General features: G+C 59.0%; 6 protein-coding genes across 6 annotated transcripts; 5 read left to right on the forward strand and 1 right to left on the reverse strand.

Annotated features, from left to right (window-relative positions):
- Positions 1-72: 72 nt before the first annotated feature.
- Positions 73-4,799, forward strand: BXZ73DRAFT_86923 (RdRP-domain-containing protein; the record flags this gene model as incomplete). The annotated part of the gene is made up of 15 exons (XM_048024347.1): positions 73-191; positions 257-704; positions 764-863; positions 911-1,677; positions 1,730-2,174; positions 2,293-2,446; positions 2,511-2,929; positions 2,991-3,035; positions 3,082-3,126; positions 3,180-3,269; positions 3,325-3,370; positions 3,423-3,579; positions 3,637-3,670; positions 3,810-3,943; positions 4,008-4,799. The coding sequence occupies 15 exons, from the start codon at positions 73-75 to the stop codon at positions 4,797-4,799; spliced, it is 3,795 nt and encodes a 1,264-aa protein (XP_047883439.1).
- Positions 4,800-5,777: 978 nt separating this feature from the next.
- Positions 5,778-6,788, forward strand: BXZ73DRAFT_73597 (uncharacterized protein; the record flags this gene model as incomplete). The annotated part of the gene is made up of 8 exons (XM_048021919.1): positions 5,778-5,860; positions 5,918-5,973; positions 6,036-6,049; positions 6,120-6,121; positions 6,173-6,267; positions 6,324-6,401; positions 6,454-6,610; positions 6,665-6,788. The coding sequence occupies 8 exons, from the start codon at positions 5,778-5,780 to the stop codon at positions 6,786-6,788; spliced, it is 609 nt and encodes a 202-aa protein (XP_047883440.1).
- A 3,835-nt stretch (positions 6,789-10,623) lies between these two features.
- On the forward strand, positions 10,624-12,107 carry BXZ73DRAFT_38765 (uncharacterized protein; the record flags this gene model as incomplete). Its single annotated transcript, XM_048018249.1, has 6 exons — positions 10,624-10,704; positions 10,756-10,881; positions 10,941-11,630; positions 11,690-11,754; positions 11,883-12,010; positions 12,070-12,107. Coding segments are annotated over 6 exons (1,128 nt in total), but the record flags the coding sequence as incomplete, so codon positions are not given.
- Positions 12,108-12,332: 225 nt separating this feature from the next.
- BXZ73DRAFT_86925 (uncharacterized protein) lies at positions 12,333-15,960 on the reverse strand (the record flags this gene model as incomplete). The annotated part of the gene is made up of 15 exons (XM_048024348.1): positions 12,333-12,700; positions 12,876-13,036; positions 13,093-13,190; positions 13,245-13,372; positions 13,424-13,651; positions 13,703-13,777; positions 13,834-13,957; positions 14,010-14,264; positions 14,318-14,391; positions 14,441-14,561; positions 14,613-14,995; positions 15,046-15,232; positions 15,361-15,553; positions 15,605-15,671; positions 15,918-15,960. 15 exons carry the CDS (start codon positions 15,958-15,960, stop codon positions 12,333-12,335), a joined length of 2,505 nt encoding a protein of 834 aa, XP_047883442.1.
- Positions 15,961-17,540: 1,580 nt separating this feature from the next.
- On the forward strand, positions 17,541-18,146 carry BXZ73DRAFT_20271 (uncharacterized protein; the record flags this gene model as incomplete). Its single annotated transcript, XM_048017597.1, has 1 exon — positions 17,541-18,146. A coding segment is annotated over one exon (606 nt), but the record flags the coding sequence as incomplete, so codon positions are not given.
- Positions 18,147-20,730: 2,584 nt separating this feature from the next.
- Positions 20,731-24,040, forward strand: BXZ73DRAFT_96444 (uncharacterized protein; the record flags this gene model as incomplete). The annotated part of the gene is made up of 12 exons (XM_048027078.1): positions 20,731-20,789; positions 20,848-21,043; positions 21,147-21,366; positions 21,492-21,802; positions 21,866-21,948; positions 21,998-22,838; positions 22,930-23,125; positions 23,207-23,421; positions 23,472-23,574; positions 23,630-23,656; positions 23,712-23,852; positions 23,922-24,040. 12 exons carry the CDS (start codon positions 20,731-20,733, stop codon positions 24,038-24,040), a joined length of 2,511 nt encoding a protein of 836 aa, XP_047883444.1.
- Between the last annotated feature and the right edge of the window lie 157 nt (positions 24,041-24,197).

The following is a 24,197-nucleotide window of genomic DNA, read 5'->3' on the forward strand; positions in this document are numbered from 1 at the left end:
TACCGCGCGTCTGTCTCAGAGCCGCCACCCAACGCTCTCGGAGTCTCCTCCATTCACTCCTCGAACCCAACGATGGAGATCTTAATCGAAGACCTTCCGTTCACTGCAACAAGATGGGAGGTGAAGCATGCATTTGGTGAGATCCTACACAACCCGCCGTTTCACGATCCAGGGTCGCCGAATCGACCAGAGTAAGTACTCAGAGGCTGAGATACGCGATCGCGCCGCCGTCTTCTCACCCACATATACCCACCAGAAACATCCATGTGTACCTCGAAGAAAGCACGAACTGCCTCCCCAGCAACGGGAAAGGGAGTGTCATCCTGTCCAATCGCGCTCTCGGGCAAGATTTCTTCCGATGGGCGACGAAGCGAGGCAGCACTGGCGTTCGCATAGGTGGACGGCGTCTATTTCTCAAGATGAAAGAGGGCGGTCTCTCGAAGTCCAACAAAGCCAAAACACAAGAGCTTCTAAAAACGCCGTACGTGCAGCCTCTGGAAGAGGAAAAACGGCTGCAGAGACTAGATGAGATCTCTGCCGTAGCCGTCAGGCTCGACGCCATCCAGTTCGGTGTTTACTTCCGCAGGGACGGCGATCCTAACACCGCCAATCGGACCTTTTCCGCCGAGCACGAGATCAGCCGCGAAGATACCGTCTCGGGGGAGCTTATATATAACTACAACAAGAAGGAGTTTGTTGTCGAAGTGCGTGCTTTCCTCTGAGAATTATCAGAGCACATCGCTGACGGTACACTTATGTGAAGAGTGGCAATCCCGTCACAGATGACAACACCAATCTCATCATCATAGACATTCGCAACATCAAGAAGACTGCGTATGGTAAAGACGACAACGGACAGTATTGTGGGTCAAGTGTCTTCCCCTTGAGACATCGCCTGATCTCCCTATAGACGTTTGCATGGAACTTTGGCACCCCCCTCGGTTCGAACAGCAGACCCGATTCCGCGCCTATACTCACGACAGAAAAAAGGACAAGAAGCATTTCCGACAACGTCTTCCACATCTTGGCGGTCTGCACGAGTTCGTCACCCCATATGCATACCAACTTCGCCTGTTGCTCCTCGCACCGCAGTCCCACGACGAACGCCGCGATGAGCTCAAAAAGCTCAAGCTTCTCTGCGAAGCGGCCGAACTCGGGCCACACCGCAGCCGGATCGAGGTCGAACAACGCGACTTCTTCCACCCCGACCGGCTCGCGACCGCGCGCGAGTGGATGAGCCGCTTCGCGTGGCCGATCCGCTTCCAGCTGGAGGCGCTCCTCTCCAACAGCCTCGTCACCACTCGCGACCTGTACCACCTCAGCGCGCACATCGAGGACCTCGTCGACGAGCGGCCCGCGCTCGCCGTCGACTTCCTCCGCCGGCTGTCCACGCGCTTGCTCACGCGCGGGAGCTCGGAGACAGTGGTCGACTGCTTCCGCCTCGCGCTCGAGACCGAGGCCGCGGACTCGACGGCGCTCGACGGCGGCAAGGAGCCCGAGTTCCTCGGATCCGTCAAGAGCGCGCACGCCGTCGTCACGCCCTCGCGGGTTCTCCTCACGGGCCCCTACGACACACAGTCGAACCGCATCGTGCGCCGATACTACGAGTACAGGGAGTACTTCATCCGGGTCGAGTTCCGCGAAGAGAACAAGATGACTCTCAGGTGGCCGAAGGAGGTGCGTGACGTCGGGGCGTCCGTGCCGGCTTTTCCCTCACGTTTGGGCGCAGGTGAATGCCGCGTCGCTCATCGAAGGACGGTTCGGCGACATCCTCAAGAACGGCCTGGACGTCGCAGGGCGGCGCTTCTACTTCCTGGGATGGTCCATGTCGGGTCTCGGCGAACACACGACGTGGTTCATGGCCGAGTTCGACCACCCGACCGAGGGGCGCGTCACCGCCGAAGGGATCCGCCGGGGCCTCGGTGACTTCGAGGACTGCCAGTACGTCCCTTCGAAGTACGCCGCTCGCCTCGCGCAAGCGTTCAGCAGCACCAGTCCCTCCGTTCGAATTCGGTGCGATCAATTCAAGGGGATCCCGGATCTGGGCAAGGAGCCGTACCAGCACACGGACGGCCAGGGCACGATCTCACCCGCGCTGGCCGACTTGATTTGGGGGGCTATGATCGAAGAGCGCCCCGCCCGAGGGAGATTGCTGCTGAAGCCGTCTGCGGTGGGTGCCTACGTGACGTGCAGCAATGACCCGAGCTGACACGTCCTCGATACAGTACCAGATTCGGTTCCTTGGTATGTCACATGTGTTGTCATGGACGGCCGTTAACTCGGTATTTTCAGGCTACAAGGGTATGGTGGTGGTGGACGAGACTTTGGAAGGCGTTGCAATGCGCCTGAGGCCATCCATGTGCAAGTATAAAGCAAATGAGTACGAGGAAGCCGAGATTGAGATCGCCAAGCCGTTCATCAAGCCCGGGACTGCCAGGCTGTGTCGGTGAGCCGTCATGAGGCCATCTCGGAACTGATTGACCTTGACTTGTTTGCCGGCGCGCTTGCAGCCCACTCGTCGCCGTGCTAGAAGACCTCGGCGTGGAGCAGCAGGCCTTCCTTGACATCCAGAACCACGCGAAAGCGGACGTAGTGGGAGCCCACGACACGCTCTTCAACGTCGCGAAGAAGCTGATCCAGAAGTACGGCCTGGGCGATGCATTTGGGCTGCGCTGGACGCTCGAGCATCTCGCCCGCTCTGGTGTGGTCATGTGGGCCAACGATTCGGCCGGCCAGTTCCTCCTGGACAACGATTTCATCAGGGGGATCGTCAAGTACGCGCAGACGTACGCCCTGCGCGAGTTCAAGTACGAGACGCGTATCCCGCTGGAGAAAGCTTATCAGCTCGTTGGTGTCGTCGACGAAGGACCGGCGTGGGTCGCGGCGGGGTGTGAGAACGTCTACTGCCTGCCAGAGGGAGAAATATTTGGTGTGCTCCCATCCGTGTTGTTCGTGTTTGGGAACACTGACTCTTTTGGGGTGCAATACAGCTTGCGTGCAGAGTCCGGACAAGGAAGAGATGCATTATCTCGAAGGCAAGTGACTCTTGCAAGTTTATAAACCTCGTCTTACACGGAACAGGCAACGTTTCTATCTCGCGGTCTCCACACATCCACCCTGGGGACGGTGCGTTTATGAAATGCATATGGCTGTGGTAATGCTAACTTTCATACGGACAGTCCAGCGAGTTCGAGCGATCGGGAAGCCACCTGCAGGAAAGAAGTGTTTCTTTCGGAACATCAAGAACGTCGTGGTCATGCCCTCCACAGGCAAGTTGCCCTTCGTCGAAGCACGCACGTAGACTGACTAGTTCACTGTGGGCAGGAGAACGCTCCTTGGCGTCCTGTCTGGCTGGCGGGGATGTCGACGGGTGAGATCACAAGCTCGCATGGGATGCATATTGACCGACGTGGTTACCTCAGAGACGAGTTTTTAATCATCCAGGATCCTACCCTCCTTCCCACAATCATGTCGGAGCCGAACAACTACGAAGCCGTCAAGCCAGAGCCTCGTGATCGCCCCAGTACTGTGGACGACATATGTGATTTTTTCATGAAGTACATGCAGTTCGACGTGGTGGTAAGCTGTTAGAATATCCACCCTGTGTAGTTTTACTCTAACAAACCGATTCTCAAGGGTCTGGTGGCCTCCCAGCATCTGAAGATTGCCGGTAAGGCTTCGCGGTGTCATCAATTGCATCTTCCAATCGACTCACCTGCTTCGCACATGTGTCTATAGATCAGTCGAAGGTAGTAGGACGATCCGTTTTGCAGTACCGACATGGAGCTCACCATCTACTCAACAGGAAGGCGTGTTTGACGAACGTTGCTTGGAATTGGCAAACCTCTGCAGCCAAGCTGTGGACTATCCCAAGCAAGGCATTCCCGTCGACACCGATGCGATGCCACAGGCATACACAAAGATCAAGCCAGACTGGAACAAGGTACGCGGGTGACATACCTGGAGTCTGTCGCGAAACTCATCGTGCGCCCTTCCCGGGACCCCAGCCGGAAGACGACGCGGGCCGCCCAGGGGACTTCTACGAGTCCTCGCGCGCGCTCGGCGCGCTCTTCCGCTCGATCGAGATCAAGGACCTCCGCGCGTCCGCGCCGCCGCCGAGGTCGCACACGGAGCCCCTCCGCCCGCACCCGTCGTACGCGAGGACGAAGCCGCTGGACGACAACGTCTCGCGCGCGCTGCGACCGGCGCTGATCCCGCACCTGCAGCACCGCGCGGCGCGGCACGACGCGGACGACCTCGCGGCGCTGGAGCCGCTCTTCCGGCACTTCGCGCGGGAGCTCGCGTACGTCTGCCTCGCGCACGCGCCCGGGGAGGGCGCGGACGTGCGGCTCTCGGAGGAGGAGGTCGTGCTCGGGGTGATCCTGGGGCGGTGCCCGGACCCGCGGTGGCGCAAGAGCCGGGCGTACCGGATGCGGGAGCACGCGGGGCAGCTGGTGCGGGACGTGCGGCAGCGGGCGCGGGGGCTCGCCGCGCCGCGGTTCGTGCGCGGGAAGGGCAAGGGCAAGGGCGGCGGGGCGGAGGAGGGCCCGACGCGGGAGGAGGTGGTCACGGCGCTGAGGCGGGGGTGGGCGGCTTGGGACTTTGGACTGAGGTACCGGGAGACGTTTGGGGCGCGCAGCTTTGGGCTGATCGGGCTGGGGGTGGTGTGCGAGATGGTGGAGGAGCTGGAGAGGATGGACGGGAAGGAGGTGGGGGTGTCGCGCGAGGACGAGGAGACGGCGGCGGCGGACGAGCCTGAGGAGTTTTCCGTGGACGGGCCGGACGCGGACATCGTTTGATGGTCTGGTTGGCAGGCGGCAAATGGGCTTCGAGACTTGTTTCTGTTGGATTGAGCGCTGCTGACGGTCGGCTGTTGTATACTATGTAGGATAACAAGGATGAACGCGCACATGTTCTCGCTCTTTACTTGTGTGTACCTTCGCGGATGGTAACATAAGCTATCATTGGACTCCAGTTCGCGGAGCGCGCACTGTTGGAACACTGACAGAGAAAGAAGGCGTTGCCATGCTCAGGCCGAGCTTCGTTCTGGACTGAGCGTGGGCTGTGCGTGGCGAGCGTGCTGACGTCATAGCGTATCGCGGAGATGACGCAGCCCAGGCGACGAGCGGGGGGCGAGAAGAGCGCGGGAAGGCTCTGCGTGCGTGGGGGAGCAGGCCGCAGTCAATGACGTGCGGCGAGAGAAGGACGGAGGACAGGGTGTCGGACGCGATAACTTAGCGTCGAGAGAGCCCTGCACCAGCCTGCGCCTAGGCACACGACCGGGGCCGTCGCAAGGTGCGCGAGGTTAGGTCGACTGGCCCGCGGACGGTGGACTCGAACAGAACGGATGCCGCGCCAAAGTGATCATCAGCCTAGACGCACGGTCAACATGGATGACCTCCCATCACATGCCGGCCTGTCCCTCCCCCGACCGCTCCCCGGTGAGTATCCTCACGCTGCGGTCGCCGAGCCAAGCTGCGGCCTGCACGCCCAGTACGGGAGTAGCTGACTGCGACTCGCGACCGCGACTGGGCGGGGACGTGCGTTGCTGGCAACAAACGCGGCCGGGGCAGGCGGCAAGTCGGCGCGCGTGGCTGATGGAGGCCAAGTCAGGCTCGCGCGAGAATTCGATCGAGTGCCTGCGGGCCAAACAAACAGCGCGATACAGCCGCCGGTATATATTCCCGCCTTCCCTTCCCTCCTCGTTGCCCCGCCCACCCGTCTCGCCCACGCTCCCCCCTCCGGCACGTTCGTCGCCCCCACCCGCTCTCGCCGCCATGAAGTCCTTCTCTGCCCCCCTCGTCGCCCTCGCGCTCTGCGTTGCCGGTGCCTCCGCCCAGTCCTTCCTGATCAACACCCCGTGCGTATCCTCCTCCTTTCCGATCTCTTCCGCCCTCACCCCGTCTATGCTCGGTAGTGTTCCACCCCCCGTCCAGTGTGTCACCAGCCAGCTCTCCTGGACTGGCGGCGAAGGTATGTTATTTCGTCGTATTCATGCATACTCCAGCCACGTTCTCATGCCTTTCTGTCCTCAGCGCCCTTCTTCCTCGTAAGCCGTGCCCCTACTGCGTCATTGCGAGTTTGATGACATTGCCCCATTCCTCGTTCATTCTATCTAGCAGTAAGTGACACGGCGTTGTCCCCGCTCCCTGCGCTCATCCATTCCTCCTAGAATTGTTCCTGGCGGTATCCCGGGCGCCGCTGCTCTCCAGCAGTACTCTAACCTCCAAGCGAGCCCCTTCACCTGGACAACCAACATCTCGGCAGGTATATTCCCGTTACCTTGCCTGTCCGCAAGGCTCTAGATGACCGATGTTTCGTAGGTACCTCCCTTGGCCTCTCCCTCACCGACCACAGCGGCGCGACCGTCCAGTCGGGGACCTTCCAGATTGCCAGCGGTCGTGAGTGAAACGTCCCTCCTTCATAGATGTCGTGCTGAATAGCGTTACGCAGCCGACAGCAGCTGCCTGAACGGCCAAGCTGCCTCGACTGATACCTCCCAGGCGGCGACCGGCACGACCGGGACCACTGCCGGGACCACCACTGGTACCCCCGGCAGCGGCACTACTAGCACCACTTCCGGCGGCTCCCAGACCAGCACCAAATCCTCGTGAGTGTGGCTGTTTCTCAAGAATGTCGTCTTCGTCCTAAAGGCTATGGCCAGTTCGTCATCGAGCTCCTCCTCATCGGCTACTGGCGCTAGCAACAACAGCGCCGCTTTCGCCAACAGCGCGTCCGTCGGCCTCGTCGGTGTCCTTGGCGCTGTCGCCGCTGCCCTCCTCGCCTAAGCTGCCAACAAGCCGCGCGAAAATGGGGACTTTGTTCGCGACTCGGGCGCTTCGAACGTTTGCCTCAGAGACACTTTTCCGGCCACCCCCTCCCGATGGCGCCCACTCTCCCTCCCCGCCGCTCGGTACTGATCCCACACTCTCACCTGCACCTCATCCGCGTTTAAATTGTTGTTTTAATGCCGTAGTGTTGGACGTTGCTCCTTCTGTGTCACCCATACTCTCTTTGCTTTCCATGTCCCCTCGTGCCCCGCGTCCTGGCATGGATCATACCCGGAACAGTTCCCTTGTAGCGTCATACCGTATACCTGCAGTGAACGCTACGCTTATGATGATCCGTAACCCTGCCTCTTCCGCCCCGCGTGTGCACGTACTTCTGTGTATGGGTTGTGCATTTTTACGCCGCAGGGTGTTTATCTGGCGCCTCTGCGGATGTGACACGTTGGAACGGAATGGTGGGCGCATGGCACCAAGGTGCGCGTTCATCGCTTGAACAGGTAACCGCCGCGTGATCGTGTAAGTACTCCGCTGGGAGGAGGAGAGTACCGTTTGAACTTTGGCGGGGGGTTTCGCGGCCGATTCGTTCGTTCCGCCAGTCCTCGTGACGCGGATGATAAGTCGCGCTATGTTTGCGCAGGCACCATGTTGTTTTGTGGAGAAGAGTATGCCCTCCAGATCACCATTGTAAGCTCATGCCAGCCGTCTTCGCTCGTCTTTCCCAACTCCATTCTCTCTCGGCTGCTCGCAGTAAGCTACCCAGTAACGTCGACCAGGCTCTCTGTCTTCGATCGGGAGTGCTCGAGCTCAGCGGGGCACTCAAGTACTTACTCAAGATCTCAGACACGCCGCCGATCGCACATTGGAGTGGCCGCATGAGATTGCACATGGCGTGCCAAGACAGGCTCCACTCGGGTCCCGACCCTAGCGTGGCTTGAGCTCGCATGCTCCTCTGTTTCGGCCCTCCCCATGACTGCGGTCGGGGAAACGCCGTCTGGACTCCGCACGGCACTCAAGGAGTACTGGTTGGAGTGTCAACGCGTCTCGGGCGGTCGAAGGCGACCAGGGGGTTGCGGCCGCGCGACTCGTGCGTCCGACCACGCGCAATGAAACTGTCACTAGTGGTCGCAAGCGGTCTCGTCCCGTCCACGAGCGTGGTGCGGTGCGGTACGGAGCGGTTGGGGGCGAGACCACTCGCAGGGAACCACGGAGTCCCATGGAGGGCGCAGAAGGCGGCAGAACCCGCGCGGATGAACATTCGTCTCGCGAAATCTTGGCCTGTCCTTCCTCGCCGACGGTGTGGGAGGACACCCTTGAGCGTTGAAAATGCCACGTAGCACGACACGGCCCCTTCGATTGAGGAAGCATGGTCTTCACAGCACGCAGCCATTCGGCATCGCACCCTCGCACCCGCTCATCGGCTTTCGGTTTTCTGTGTTTCCGCGATGGCGCCAGAAAGGGTGGAGGTGCGATGCGTAAGTCACGACGGGATTCGCAGTCAGCGGCGGGATCGCGGGTCGCGTGCTCCACGGAACGGCTCGCGTGTGGAACGCAGGCCCCGTCCGCGGCGATCGTGGGGTGGAGCGCAGAGCACCGGGTGGGGCCGATGTAGGAGGCGGCGGCGGAAAACCGAAAATGCTTGATCGTATGATCCCACCCTGTTTGAGCGGCGGTATGTAGACTCTTCGGCGCGTGGTCGACGTCGACGTCTGGCCGGAGGTGCTCCCGAGAAACCGCGCAGATTCGGCAAAAGTCTCTAGCCAGCAGACAGGAGACGGCCTGGGGTGCGCTGTGGGGGCCGGGTCCGGTTCGTTAGGACGCAAGAACCGAAGGAGACGAAGGCGAAAGTCGAGTTGTCCCACTGGTGGGCGAGAGGGGTTTGCGGAAAGGTGCAGGCGGGCAGGCGAGGATTTGAAGTCCAGAGTCGGGCTGTGTGGCCGGTGCAACTGGGCCTGCCACTCCCACAAGGGCGGGGTCCGAGACGTTGGCCACCGGTGGACGTGCTGTGCTGGTTTGATGGGTGGCGAGGGCGGGCATGCTGTTTGAGGCTGAAAGCGCGGGACTGATGTCGTGGCAAGCCGTCTGCGGGAGCATGCGGGAGCTGGGCGTTGTATTCGAGGATGAAGCAAGGCCAAATGCTGGATTTATTGCTCTGCAACGAAGTGTGCTTGAAAGCGTACACAGACGTCCATGAGGCAGAAGCACTATTAGATGACACGGTACATATTCTAGGATGGATCATATCAGCTGATGGTCCCACTGTGAAAATGCCCCGATAACACACCTTTGAGCGGCGATGGGCTCGTCGTCATGATGGCGCATACTTAATGCATCCATCGACATGCCATTCTGTTGCTAGCGTGCCGAAGAGTGCGCGCTCAGCGCCGGGATATGTTGCGCCGTAAAAATCGGGCGGCGTTGATGGGAGGGGGTCATACCGTGCACTTTCGTGATTGATGGGGCGGGCGGCGAGGTGTGTATGGCGTCTGCGGGCGACGGAAAGCCAGCGCATGTTCAGATGCCGCATGGCCTACCATTTAATCCTGTGGATTGAGAGAGTACGCGTGATGGTGATATCTGGGCTTTGGCGAGGCAGTCGCTGCGATGATGTTTGAAAGTTGGTCAAAGTATTCACGTGATCGTGTGAGGCGCTACAACCTCGAGCTCTTCAGTCCGCGTCGCAACTCGCTCTTGGTCAAGGCACCCAACTCTGATCTCGAGCACCTGCGCAACTTCAAGGTGACTATATGCTGGTTTCAAACGACCGTGGTTATGTGCAATCCAGATCGAGCGTTGAGCTTTCCTCGAAGATTCAAGGTGGGGACCGACCCTTCAAGCAAGCTGAAGTTCCAATGGCAGCATTATCGCGATCAGCGTTCAAACGTTCACTTGCCAACGAAGGTCGCAGTTCAACGTCCATGGCTCTTCCGGTTGAGGTATCGACACATATTTGGGACCATTCATACCGGCGAAAATCAGACTCTAGCATTCGACTCCCGTGGACCAGTCATCACCTGGGAGTCGCCGCCCACTGGTTCGACGCGTGAAACTCGTCGCTCGGGGGCAACACCGTCATGCATTTTTACTTGCAGTAATTCCTGCTTTATTTGCAACGTTCTACCAACTGCATGCGGTGTGCAGGGCCCTGGCGGTACGCCCATTTCGACATCATCGTGATTGAGCGCTGAGCGCGTGCTCTTGCAACTCATGGTCCGCCTCTACACAGCTCTTGACATGGTCCTGTCATTCTGCTCTCCTCGGTCTGCATCCGGGCGGCCGTTCCTGGACCGCGGCACCACACTGCCCTCCGGAGTTGACACCTCGGGCTGCAGGTGTTCTACCTTTGACGCTTGCAGTCGCCGCCAGGGATCCGTCAGTGATGCTGCCGTGTCCATTTCATCAGATCCGGCGGGTGTATAAAGTGCGTCCCTCTCGGACTCGACCGTCTCTAGTCTTGTTCGCCCTCGCTTTCTTCTTCCTCTTTCTTTCACGCCTGGGTGCGCGGCGCTGTTTTTGTTGTGTTCGTGTTTTCTCGACCTAGGAGCTGAGCTTCCTTCATCTTCGTACCTCCGCTCCTTCTTTCACGACTTCTTTCTACGCCAACCTCCGTCACTCGCTTCATTCACGTTAATCTCTACGACAACACTCTATTAGTCAAGATGAAGTTCTCTGCCCTTATGTCCACTGTCCTCGTTTGCGCGATGGTCGCATCCGCCCGGCTCACCCCACAACGTCGCGCCGGCACTGGCGTGACCAAGAAGATGGGGACCACCCGTCTCGATTCCTCTGGCGCCGTCTACTGTGAGTTTCCGAGTGCTCACCATCTTTCATTCACTCTTTGACATCCAAGATAGTCCTCACGAACGAGCCCGACGAGAACCAGATCATTGCTGCTTCTATCAACGCTGACGGTACACTGGTGCGTCAAATCCTTGGCATTTTTAGGAGCTATATTTCAACGACTTCCCAGAACATGGACCGTGCTGTGGCTGCTGGTGGTCGTGGTTCGCATGGCAAGGCTGACGGGCCCGATCCTCTCTTCTCTCAAGGCTCCATCAAGGCGTCCAAGAAGGGGCAGGTTCTTGGGGTTGTCAACGTGAGTTTGACCCGTATGTTCCATGCAAGATACTTTAGTAACACGTTACTCTCTTCAAGGCCGGTTCCAACACCGTCTCTCTCTTCAACATCGATCCCAAGGAGCCCACCAACCTGACGCCCCTCGGCGACCCTGTGTCATCAGAGGGAGAGTTCCCGATCTCGCTCGCCTTCCACCCCGACGGGACCAAGTTCTGTGTTCTGAACGGCGGCCTCGTCAACGGCGTGAACTGCTACAAGATCGACAAGAAGCTCGGCCCGTTCGCCATCGTCAACGGCCTTCGCCTGCTCACCGACCAGATCAAGCAGACGACGCCGCCTGCCGGCCCGGCGAACACCGCGAGCCAGGTCGTGTTCAGCGAGGACGGCAAGCAGCTCATCGTCTCCGTCAAGGGCACGCCCCCGAACGACCCCGGCTTCTTCGCCGTCTGGGGCGTCAACGGCGACGGCTCGCTCACCGCCGACTTCCAGAAGGTCGCGCCCGGCAAGGGCGGCCTCCTGCCGTTCTCGATGACAGTAATCCCCGGCAAGAACGCGATCCTCGCGACGGACGCGGGCATCGGCTTCGACGTCCTCAACCTGAACCTGAACGACAAGAGCAAGAACACGGCGAACAAGATCGGCGGCCAGGTCGCGACGTGCTGGTCGACGTTCTCGAAGGCCACCGGGAACTTCTACCTCACCGACATCGGCACCTCGACCGTCACGGAGGTCAACGTCGACAAGAACCTCAAGGGCTCGATCGTGGCGGTGCGTACGCAGACCCCGCGCCACGCACAGCACCCTGACGCTTTGCTTCCGCCTCACAGCAACACCCACTCGGACCCGGCTCGGCCACGATCGATCTCGACATCGCGACGGTGAACGGACGAGAGTGAGTGCCGTCGTTAGTTTCCTGTTGTCGGTGCCGCGCACGCGAGGACCCGACACCGCGCCGCACGTCGCTGATGATGCTCGTCTTCTCCCCTCCCCGCCCCCGCCCCTCGGCTTGGCGCGCTACAGCTTCCTCTACGTCCTAGCTGCAAACACGACGAGCGTCGACGTGCTCTCCATCGACTCCCCTGGGCTCGTCCAGCGCCTCAACTCGCTCGACATCAAGGGCCCGACCAAGGCCGCGGGCATCACCATCAGTGCGTCGTCTCTTTCCCTTCTTCCCTTGAGCCACGAGCTGAGTGCGTGAACTGCGCAGACGCGAACAACCTCCAGGGCATGACCACCTTCGCATGAAGACTCGTCCCGACTATACCCCTGTGCGCGTACAGAGTAACTTATGGAGTTCGGCAAAGCGGCGTTCGATGTCTGTTTATTACTACTTATATACCTGTCCGTGGGCATGTCACATTGGTTTTCTCGTTGCTACAATGCAGGATCGCTCGTGAGGGTCATTACTCTAAGTAGCGGGCAATAAGTAAGATACGCCACGTCCCTCCCTCCCTGCCTGCTATACTATCACTACATCGTGTCGAAGTCGTCCCACATCTCGGGCGGCTGCGCGGCGCCGGTCGCCTTGAGGTCCGCGGTCTCGACGAGCTCGCAGATGTCGTCGACGACGAGCCCCTGCTCCTCCTGGCCGCGCATGGCGACGATCGTCGTCGGCTCGCGGTCCGCGCTGAGCAGGCCGACGTCGACCCGCCGCACGTCCTCCGCGGCGATCGTCTGGACGAGCTTGCCGGTGCGCACGGTGCGGACCTCGACGAACTCGGGCGAGAAGAGGAGGAGGTGCTCGCCGCGGAGCGCGTACGCGGCCGCCTTGGACTCCCAGCGGAGGTAGCCGGAGGAGCGGGACGGGACGCCGAACTTGTCCGTGTAGCAGCCGATCTCTGCGCGGGAAGGGGTCAGTCCGGCGCGCGGATCTCTGAGGGGCGCGGGCCGTCGCCCACACGGGCGGTGATGCGGATGGGGGGACGACAACGGCGCGAGTGCCAAGGGGAATCAAGGGCGCAGTGGGTCTGCCAGGCGCCGCGGCAGAGTGATGCGGGAAGGGCGCGGACTCACCGTCGTAGACGATCAGGAGCTCGTCGGACTTGTCGCAGCGGACGACGCCCAGCGGGCGGGCGGCGGCACAGCGCGTCTTGAGCGTTCCCATCGGCAGGTTGTTGGCAGAGTCGGCGTCGGAGAAGTCTGGGATGGCCGTGTGCCGAGCGCTGAGTGTCAGGCTATGCGGGGTCGTTAGGGTGGGTTTACACAAACACGCAGAGGCTTATGTGCTCACTTTGAAGGGTCCGCAATCAGCAGGCTTTTGTCCGAGCACACGACTATTCGGCGGTTGAGAAAGGCTATGCCGTGAGTGTCTTTCGGAATCGTGATTGGCTGAAATCGTCGTGAGGGCGTTATGATAGAATGTGCCGCATGAATTCGACTGACCTCTCCAAATGACCGGAAAGAGAAGAGCCCGCTGCCCCTCCGTCTCAAGCTGGGGCTTGCCTCTGCAGTGTTCACGATTTCCAGTGCGTACAGACATGTCTGCAGGAAGCTCTTGGCAGTATATAGCACTATGTTGAATGCGTCAAAAGAAGAAGCAATATTCCACTGAGAACACTGACCAACCAGCCGGTGTCCTATTCTGCCAGCTCGAACAAGGATGGCATCAGACGCAACACGTTCTCTGGATGCCTCTAGGGTCTGTGAAGTGGCCGATCCGAGAGCGGCACGCCCAACTAGTTCCAGCGAGTAGGCAAACAACCCCTGATCTGACAGGATCAAGAACTTGTTGACGGCAGGTAGCGCTATGAGACATGACGAATTTAAGGTGGTAAGAACCTTGCGGAATGCTAGCAAGGGGGGTGAGGGCCATCTCGCCATAGATCACGAGAAAAACATACACGGCTCCTTGTCTATCTGCGAGACATACACGCCTGTTGAACATGCGACAGCCAGAAACCTGTGGGAGCCCGAAGCTATGTCGTCATCCAGTTAGCGTACAGCTTAAATGAGGACAGAAAAGCAAACGTACAGAACTTCGTCACGGCGGAGACATACCCAGTGAAGTTAGGTATGACGGCATTCGTGCTCAGATTCACAGCGGTATTCGCAACTCGCTTGAAGAAGTTGTCACTGAGAACAGAAGGGGCAAAAAGCTACTTCTCTTGTGAGAGCTGGTCGAAAGGAAGATCGAGTGTGGCAACACACCATATTATTCTCCTGTCGAATCCTCCGCATGTTCAGAGCATGCGAAATCTCACTATGCCACTGTTGTCGTACACCTTCGCTAGACGCATAAAGGGTGTATCTTCTCGTCATCTTGGCCGACGCATGGTAGATCGTGAGAGGATAAACCGTCCTATGCTCGTACTTGCGGAATAGTCCGGTTCCATGGGTCACTTCTTTTCGATGTTCGGGAGAACCGTCGAACATGCCGAGACGGAGGTAATCCAGGGGTATGGGCTATTCGAATTCGTTCAGATCGTGACGACCACACGAGTAGTGCCAGGACATACTCGTGAGACCATATGATGTTTGACGATCGAGAACACACGCTCAGAATGTCGGATGTCAGGCTTCAGCAGTAGGACTAGGAGTATGATGGTGAGCATACATCAGGTGGAAATCGGAAGACATACGATAGTGATCCAGTAATGCGACATGTAAGTCTGCCCAGTACATATTCAGATCCTTGCTGTAGCGTCGTGCGAGAGGACCCTGATGGATCAACGACCGCGTTGCATCGTAAAGATCCAAATCCTGACAAGGAAAGATTAGTTGAGCCCAGAAGCGCAGTGAACGGTAACGTACGATAATCTCCCCTTTCTGGTACACCAAACTCTCACAAAGAGTCCAACATTTGACCTTCTCCTCGGCCGCTTGGATCCCAGGTTGCGTGCTCTTGATCACTTGACTATAAACCGTCAATGCTACTGGGATTTCGTCTGCATCGGGGTGGTCAGGCTCCGTGTGCTTGAGTATCGTCCTGAGCAAGAGCTCTAATCGCGGTAGACGGGTAACAGGCCGGGAGAGAAAGGTGATGATGTCGCGCTTGCGCACCCGCGGGTCTTGTGCGCACTGCTGTAGCATGTCCTGGTAACGTTGATTCCGTCTAAGCTCAGAGCGATGACGCATCTCAGCAATTGGGTAATGCTTAATGTAGGTCTCGTATTCCTGGCTGAACTCGAGACTATCTGCGATCTTGTCAGTCCTTGTCGACGGAGTGCGTTCTGAGGCTACGTACAGTGCATGATGATGTCTGTGACACTTTGAACCAAAGGGAACTGCTCGAGCTGTCTCTCGAACAGTCTATCAAGCATTCGTTGGTGATGAGCTAAAATCTTCTCCATATTGAAGAAAACTTCGTTGATAAAAGTCCTGGCTCGACTCTGAGGGATAGACACCGTGTCGATAATGGGGTTTATGAAGACCTTGCAGAGTATGCAAGTGAGTGTGTGTTAACGAAGTACGGCGCAGCCAAATGCATGGTCAAAGTCGGAGCGGAGGGAAAGGGTTGTGTCTGGGGGACATGCTTGCGGAATGGACGGAATACACGTACATCCTTCACGAGCTGCAGATCCGACACATACTCCATTTCCGAATGTATCAGCTCGAACAACACATTTTGACGCTTGACCTCCTTTTCCGAGAGTACGTCCCGAGCCTCTTGTGGTACTAAACGCCACCATTGTGCGTCTTGTTCCGGAAGCTCACCACTTTGGAACTTCCTGATGCCTTCTTCGCCCTGCAAACTATGCACCAATGAGCGACCAATGCTTCACACGCAAAACACTCCGACGTACGCGAGATCCGCCAATTCCGACGAAAGATAACTAGCGGCAGACTGGGCTGTATTCGTTTGCGGTGGATCTGCAACGACAGGACAAGGGGCGTACCTCTGCAGTGTCGGCGATTGAAGGCGGTCTTGAACGACTGTAAGTCGAATCAGAGTACGAGAGCTGTGTGGGTGTCAAGATGCTGTCTGGAGTCAACAGTGACTCGCTGTGGGTGCTTCTGTGTGTCTTTAGAGCGTACGACCTGTGTATGGACCTCTGTGAAGAGGAACGATGGAGGGGGGAATCGGGGATGGAAATGCGGGAGGACTCGGCCTCGTACGCGCTTGTGGCTCGGCTAGGAGGACGGCTGCTGCCTGGGACATCGAGACTGATCCGAGGGGGTGGACGGCGGCAGAGGAGGAAGGCGTGTAGGGAGTGTAAATGGGGTGGCGACGATCTGCCCAGACGTTGATTGGTGAGGCGGGCTGTTCGTAGTCGGCGGGGGAGGGGTTGGTTGGGGGAGCGGCGCCAGGAGGTATGCTGAGGTGGGGCGAGGACGGTGGGCCATGGGTCAGCCACAGACGGAAGAGAGAGCGCAGTGCGCGCGAGCTGCCGGTTGGTGCAGGGAATGAGTCGGGTGCAGGTAGCGCAGCAGCCACCCATGACGCACCGGCCCTGATACTAAATCGCGGTCCGGTGGCCGACTTGGCCTCCAGGCACGAGCAGAGCAGTCTCTCCGTTGCCTCCTTCGAGACGGCTACAAGCGTGTCCGTGGTGGATACTTGTTGCGAAGCGGGGAGGGGGTGTTCAACGTTCAGCACATACCTTCATCGCTCTTGTCCTCAAAGTCATACAAGCCGGAGTCACGCGGCGCTCGCTACTTGCACGGCCATAAGCGGTGCGCGCACTGCACTTGAGGCTTGAAGCTTGACGAGACGTCGGGGGCAGATAAGCATGGGGAGGTCGCTATGCTCAGGTCAGGCTGCAAAGCTCCAGCACAGATGTATGACCCAACGCTTGACCTTCAGCATAGGCGGGATCGAGATTCAAGTGCCTACCCCATCTGTTCAGAGTTTCTATCGGAGCCCGTCGGAGATTCAATGCGAACCAATGATTTTGAATCAGAGCTTTTAAAAAGAATCCGGACCGTCAAACTGAGTCTGAAGGCCGACTGCCTCGTGCAAGTCGTGAATGCGGCAAGTTTTGCTTTCCTGCTCCTGCTCAAAGCCTCCTGCTTTGCTCGCGCAAGTCACCAAAACCCTGCTGCATTTGAGGTACGACCAATCCAAACGATACTGTCTATTCTTGCTCTAACGAAAACTTCGGCTTGTAGCATTCTCAAGCTGGATTGCCTCCCTAACCCACCTTACCCTTGCGACAACCGTGAATCGATAGCACTCGGCCGAGGTATTGCAAGGCCTTCGTCCTACACCATCCACCACTCTGACGTGTTGCGCCTGGCATTTCCAGTGCTATGTCGCATCCATCTATCCTCAACGGCGATGATGACTCCCTCTTTGGCTCCCCACCCTCATCGCCCTCCGGAGGTAGGTCACCATCACCGCTAGCACTCCCAAGCGCAACAGCACAAAATGTGGGGACTCTTGCACTTCCTGGTTCCCACCTTGTAGCTGAACTACCAGCCACTCCGTCAGCGTCCCTGCCGTTGAGTTCCACCGCCTTCGCTCCATCTCCGACTGGATCCCTTTCCACCTCTTCCCTTCTCACTTCCGTGTCGCACCGCCTTCCTCCGATGCCACGCCCGCCTTTTCCACAAAACACGGAGGCGGTTAGGTCAAAACCTCGATCGGAACAAACAGCGCGAAGAGCAAGGAAAGGAAAAGAGCGTGCGAAGTCCAGCACGTCTCGCCCCGCGCCACCCTCGATTCCTCTCCCCGCTGAGGACGAAATCGCCCCGCCGAACTTCTTGAGGAATCAGCAGGCGTTGCTTGGGCTAGCCGGAATGGTGAGCGGTGTCAATCCTGCAAATCTCTCCAAGGCTCGCCGTACCCGAGGGACCACCGCGCAGAATCCGATCGTTGTAGAGGACGAGCCTATGCGGCAGCCATTCATAGGAAGGCACCCCACGAAGGCGGGGTCCTTGGATCCCTCCAGTCTTCCTCGCCCTACCAGCGAGCAGATCCTTGGCTCTCTGTTGCAACAAAAGAATGTCTTACCCGTCATCATCTCCCTGCTTCGCCTGCTCTCTCCTGGCGCTCTTGCGGGTACGCCTTCCCCACCCTCTTCCACACCGTCCTATACTCCCCCGGGTCCACCGCCTCAGGGGTCGTTCTTTCGCTCTGCGCCCTTTCAAGGGTATTATCCGCCAGCCAACGTTCAAGCCCCCCCTGTCAAGCGACGCAAGCTCAACAACGTACCCGCAGGGGCGACAGACTGGGATGTCCCCTATCCGTTCCAGGAGGGCCAAGGTCCCGACAACTACCGCACCAATTGGGAACGAGAACGAGGCAAGCAGGTTCTGGGGGACCTCGTTCACCTCGTTCAAAGCGCAGCCCAAAAGGCGGCAGCGAAAGACTGGCTCCAACAGCAACAAGCACGACGACCCGGTGTAACAATGGGGTACGGTTCCACGCCTACCGTGAACAAGTATTACCGTCCTGCGACTATGTACTATGGTCTCAACAGGATACGAGGGCTTCGGACTCGTCCAAATCCGGCCCCTCCAGTGTCGCCGCCAGAAGTAGTAAATTCGTCGTCTCTGAGCATCGACACTGCATCACCTTTCGACTCTTCACCTTCGTATGCCCCAACGCCTACCCCTCCCCCCGCTGCGTCCGCCGCCAATGAACCCCCTGATTTTACGGCTGGCTCATTCGATCAACTCGTTGAATCGCTTCTCGCCCTCCAACAACAGCAGCCAGAGCAGGGAGCTTCGGAAGAATTCACCTTCGATCCTACAGCGGAGTCGACTTCTGTAGAGGCTTTAGATCTCACCGACGAAGGGACACAAGCTTTCTTCGACCAGTGGTTGGAGATGTTGACTGCCTTCCCTCCTGGTGACCCAGAAGCCGTCCTCAACACCGATGTTACCCCAATGGCTTCCGGTCAGCCGAGCACCTCGCGCTCTCCGATAGACCTGTCTGACAGCGTCATTGCTGCGACACCGGACGGGATGATTGACCCTGCCCTCCTCGGGATATCCACGGATGTCGTTGCAGCAGCACCAGCTTCCTCGTCTCTCCCTATTATCAACACCTCTGCACTCTCTAACATCACCACCTGCCTCCCAAACCATTCGGTGTTTGAGAAGCGGCCCCGGGATGGTCATCCCGCTACTCCTTCTCTCGTCGACTCCCCCTCCATCACCATCACGTCTCTGGCCGAGTCGGCAGACGCAGGACCAACCACTCCATGCTGGGATTGGACAACCAGCTTTCCCCTTACCGCACCGCCTACCGAGGCGCCTCTACTCGACCCGACTCTTCCTGGTCCAGTACCGGACGCCGTCCATCCGTCCCTGGCGGAGGGAAAGGGCAAAGCCGTCATCAACGCTGGAGCCACCTTCTCTGGCGGGAGTTCTGGGCTTGCGGTGGGCATCCAGCCTGAAAGGCGGGGCAGGAAGGCGGTGTTGGAGAACGCGCGGGCGATGCGGGCAAGATTGCAGGCTGAAGTCGAGCGCGCCAAGGTCGCGTTGTGGGAGACGACGCTCGAGCAAGGGGTGCTGGTTGGAATGGGCAAGGAGCTGGAGAAGGTTGGGAGCGGTCATGCGTCGGGTTCCGGGCTGGGCGCTGAGAGGTGAGAGGCGAATGGTTCGTGTGTGCAGGCGACGCGCTCTCATGTACGATCGAGCGACACAGGATGACAGTAGGCACGTCGATGGTATCGGGAGTAGCACTGCCCGTCTGTTGTGTTGCACCTTGACAAACAAATCCATCATGGCACTGTACGAACTCCGCAGGCACCTGTTGTTCTCAAGGTGACCGGAGACGATCGACATGAGCTGAGAAAAACGTTCACTTGGCGGTGGTGATTGGCTGTTTGACTACTGGAGTAGTGATGGGGAGTATAGTTCATCCCACCATGACGAATTGTTATTGACCGGGACGGTAATGGTATCGACGGTCGTTGCTCGGTTTGCGTCCTTGTGTCGTTGAGCAGCGAGCTCGCTCGACAGAACAGGACGACCTCCTCGGACATGCGCACTCGGGAGTCGTACTATACAGAGACGAAATGAATTTGTTTCTCGGGGAATGCTTCCGATTCTGCATAGTTTGGCCGCGGCGATGGCAGGAAAACAGACTATGTGATGATCCTTCCCGCAGGTGGTCGCCAACTACTTACTGGCTTCTTGATCTCAGCATGTAATCTGAACGTCAAGACGCTGCAACGGGGCGACAGAGGACACACGGACCCGACGCGAAGGCGGGCGGAATTCGCGTCGCCGTTGGCAAGCGGGACAAAGCCCCACAACAGATGCTTCGGCGCGAGGCCCATGCTGCCCTTGACGGCCACCACCGCCATGGTAGACGGCGTGGATTAACGGCGACTGAGAGGCGGAGCAGAGTTGGAGGCAGAGCGGATGCTCATGGTGGTGGGTCGCCATTCGAAGACAAGAAGAGGCAAAGTCTCGACTCTCGAATGGCAACACGCGCCGAGCGGACCCCGGAGGCAGCCTGGCGTTGGGCGGAGCACGGACCACCCCGTCGCCCCCGCCACGGCCACGAACACGGGCTAGGTTCAGCTGCGGCGAGACAGGGAAGGTTTACACGTTGAGTGCGAACAGAGCGCATACACCGAGGCCAGAGAAGGAGCTGATGGAGGAGCGGGGGTGGAGGAGGACGGAGGGGTCCCGGGGTCCTGGCCGCGGAGTGCTAGAATTGTGGACAGTCGACGAGGACGACTTCCTCTTGTCTGTGCTCCCCGTCTCCCTCCGCCCCCACGCTCTCCCTCCGTCGCCGTCCTCGATCGACGACCCTGCGCCGTTGAGCACGCTGCCGAGCACTTCCTTTCCATCCGCCGGCTGCCCTTCCTCGCCATCCTCGCCCTTTCGCTGCCACTGTTATCGCCCAGCACTTCCTCTCTCTTCTCCGTTTGCGCTTGTCGTATTCCGTGTAGCCTCGCAACACTTTTCTGCTTCTCTGCTGTCCCGCTCTCTGTTTCTTCTCTAGTTCCCGCTCTCTCTTCCTCCTCAAATGGCCACTACCGCGAGACAGGCGAAGCCCCCCCGCAAGGGTCCTGACCCCAACGCCCGGTACGCCCACCTCCTTCTCGTCCCCCGTAGCTCGCGTTGACGTCCATCCGACCCACAGTCGTCCCCCGACTGGCGCGTGGAGCGGACAGCGCTCGTCGCCCACCTTTTCTCCTGGCCCGGCCAACGCCCGTCTGCCCAACGGCAACCAGCAAGGTCCGCCTAGTGCCTTCCCGCCCCTTGCGAACGGCGGCGCCCGCCCCGCCCCGGTCGACGCCAACCACACTCGCATACTGACGCAGATCTCGGGTCTAACGGTGCGTGATCGCTCAAGAGGCTCTTCCGTTGTGACGCGCGGGCGGGAGGATTGGGAGCCGGACGACGATGGAACTGACGACTGCGTTCGGGGCGGGTATACAGGGTACTACGGTCACCATCTCGACCAAGACCAACACTCGCATCGAAGGCGTCGTGCTCTCGACCCAGGCTGAGGGCGACACTACCGGTGTCACTCTCAAGGACGCCAAGGAGGTCACCAACCCAGGCGCCCCGCTCAAGGAGACGTTCTTCATCGCCGCGACCAACATCCAAGAGTGGTCCTCGGGCCCTGCTGATGCGAAGATTCCCAACGGCGCCGACAGTGCGTGCTCTTCCTTTTCTTCCGACCGGGAAGCTAATGGCTGTGCTCTCGGTTATCTCATATCCACTCTGTACCCGACATAAATTCTTGTGCGCCCGTGTGCGATCGCGTGCGCATTGTCGTAGGCTTCAAAACCGACACCGATATTTCCAAGACCGGGCCTCGTCAGGAGCGCCAGCTTCAAGCCTGGCAGCCAGACTCGGGCGACGCGGCCACCGCCGCAGCCGGCGCTGTCAGTACTCGTAACCTTGACGAGGTTACTTTCGGTCCCGGAGCCTCCGGTGGTTCGTGGGACCAGTTCGCGGTCAACGAAGAACGCTTCGGCGTCAAACTTCGCTTCGACGAGGAGGTTTACACCACCAAACTGGATAGGAGTGCGCCTGACTTCAAGGAGCGGGAGCGGAAGGCGCAGCAAGTTGCGAATGAGATCATGAGCGTGAGCTTCGGATGTGTCCCTACCGTGATTGCGATCTCACCAGTGGTGCTGCGTCTCCTATAGTCCACCACCACTAATGTCCACATCGCCGAGGAACGGGTCATGAATCTGACTGGGGATGGTTCCGGTGCAAACGAGGAAGACAAGTGAGTCGTTGATTTGGCTGCACGCGTCGCGATGTTCAATGAGCATTAGGTACGGTGCCGTTGTTCGCGGTGCCAACGCCTACGTTCCCCCGGGCGCTCGTGGAAAGTCGCAAGGCCCCGCCACTACGCCTCCCGCAAAGTCGGAGGTCCCCAAGGTGGCGGTTAACGCCCCTGACGGGACGAGTGTCACTCCCAGCGGAACCACGGCATCGACTCCTTCCGCGAGCAAGGTGCCTTCACCCGCTCCCGGTGCTACGGGCACTGCGAAGCCGGTGGACGCGTTCAGAAGTTTCGTCTCCAACGAGAAGGACCGCCTCATCAAGAAGAAGCAAGCGCTCATGAAGAGCGAGATGGACAGACGTCTCTCTGATCTTGTCAGCTTCTCCAAGTCTTTCAAGTTGAACAAGCCCATTCCCGATGACCTCGTTCCCATTCTCGCCAAGGACGAGGACAAGCAGAAGCAGATCAAGGAGAAGTCCTCAAAGGATGCCGAAGACTCCCGTGCTCGTTCCATCGGCGTTTTATCGACTCTTGCGGCCGCGCCTGGTGTGCGAAATGTTCCGGTTGCGGGCAGCAAAGGCGATACCAGCCGCGCTGTCCCGTCGAAGCAGTCCAGCACCGCCAGCGCGATGCAGAAGACCTCGACAGCGCCGGGCAAGCCTGGCGACGGCTCCAAGAAGATCCCAATGGTCATCCAGACCATCCCTCCGTTCAAGGGCAAGCGCACGTCGACTGCCGCTGCACCCACGCTCCAGGTTGCCGCCGGCGTTGCCCCCGCGCCCGCGTCGAATGGCAGTGCGAAGCCTCCGGCAAGCCCACTGTCGCCGGCGGCGCAGAACAGGTTGAACGTCAACGCTTCTTCGTTCCGGCCTATCAAACCATTTTCTCCCGTACGTCCTGATCCGTTCCATTCCTTGCGCATGCCTGATTAGACATTGACTTGGACTATTCCCTTCCTTCTACTCGCTTCCTTGTTTGCAGGGCGGAGGCTCGGGCGCAAATGGTGCGACGTCATCGTCGACACCCACGAACAAGCAGCAATCAGAGAATTCGTCGCCGCAAGGCCCTCCGAATCCCTTCTTCGGCACGCGGTCGCTTAAGAAGACGCCCCTCGTTCACGTCAAGGACGATTTCAACCCGTTCAAGCATCACAAGGTTATCGAAGCTGCCCAAGTTGGTGCGTACCACAGCGGCTGCCGCAGCGGATCTGCGAATGCTGACCGATAGCTCTGCGGCGCGTGTTATCTGGGTCTTATAGCTCCGTCGTGGCCCTTCAACGGCAAGCGCTACATGCACGTCTTCCCTCCAATGCAAGCCCAGCCTCAGCAGCAATCGCCGCCGATGGCGCCCCCCGGTCCTCCGGGTCCGCCACCGCCAATGCCTCAAGAGCAATACCAGCAGGAAGACCCCGCTGCACAAGCGGCGCGTGCGGGCTACGTGTACGCGTACCCGCCATACGCATACCCCGGACAGGTATGTCATTCGTTCTCTATAACCTGCCCATGTATACTAATGTGGAATAGATGGTACCCCAGATGATGCCTGGCATGGGTCCGCCGCCCCCGGGTGCTTACATCCCTGGTCCATATATGCAGCCTATGCACTACCCTATGCCTCCACCAAATGGTAAGGCACATGTTTTCCATACACCAGGGTTCGTTAGCTAACAAGTTTGCTTCAGGGATGTACCCGCATGGGCAGATGCCTCGTATGTCATTTAAGCATCACCATGTCTCACGAGTGGCTAACTCGCGTTTTCTCAGCTCCTCAAGCATACATGCAGCCCCCGCCTGGTGCCTATCCTCCTCCTCCCCAGCCCAACGGCGGCGGTCCTCGTCCTTCCATGCCGCCTACCCCGATCCCGGCGCATGCGCACCCTTACTACCACCACCAAAGCCCTCAACGTACGCCCGTCTCGGTTCACTTGGTGCCTGCCGGACAGCCCATGATGACTGACGGTTACTTTGTCGCAGTGCAACATGCCATGCCGTACCCGATGATGATGCCTCCTCCTGGGTCCGTCCCGCCACATGGGTACGACCCCAACCAGCAGCCACCTCCGGTTCCCATGGGCGGCGTCAGCCACGCCTAGGTCGGCGGTCGGCTTTTAGGTTAGGTGGTGGTGAACGGACCCTTCTGTGTCGATAGCCTATTACTACCTACATACTCATCACTCATACTTGCATCCCGCAGTCGCCCAACACGTGCACATCGTCCTCGTCCTGCATCCCTCTCCCACCATCCCCCTG

This window comes from Epithele typhae, assembly GCF_022376455.1.
Source record: "Epithele typhae strain CBS 203.58 chromosome Unknown BXZ73scaffold_2, whole genome shotgun sequence".
In the NCBI taxonomy this organism is placed as follows: Eukaryota; Fungi; Basidiomycota; class Agaricomycetes; order Polyporales; family Epitheliaceae; genus Epithele; species Epithele typhae.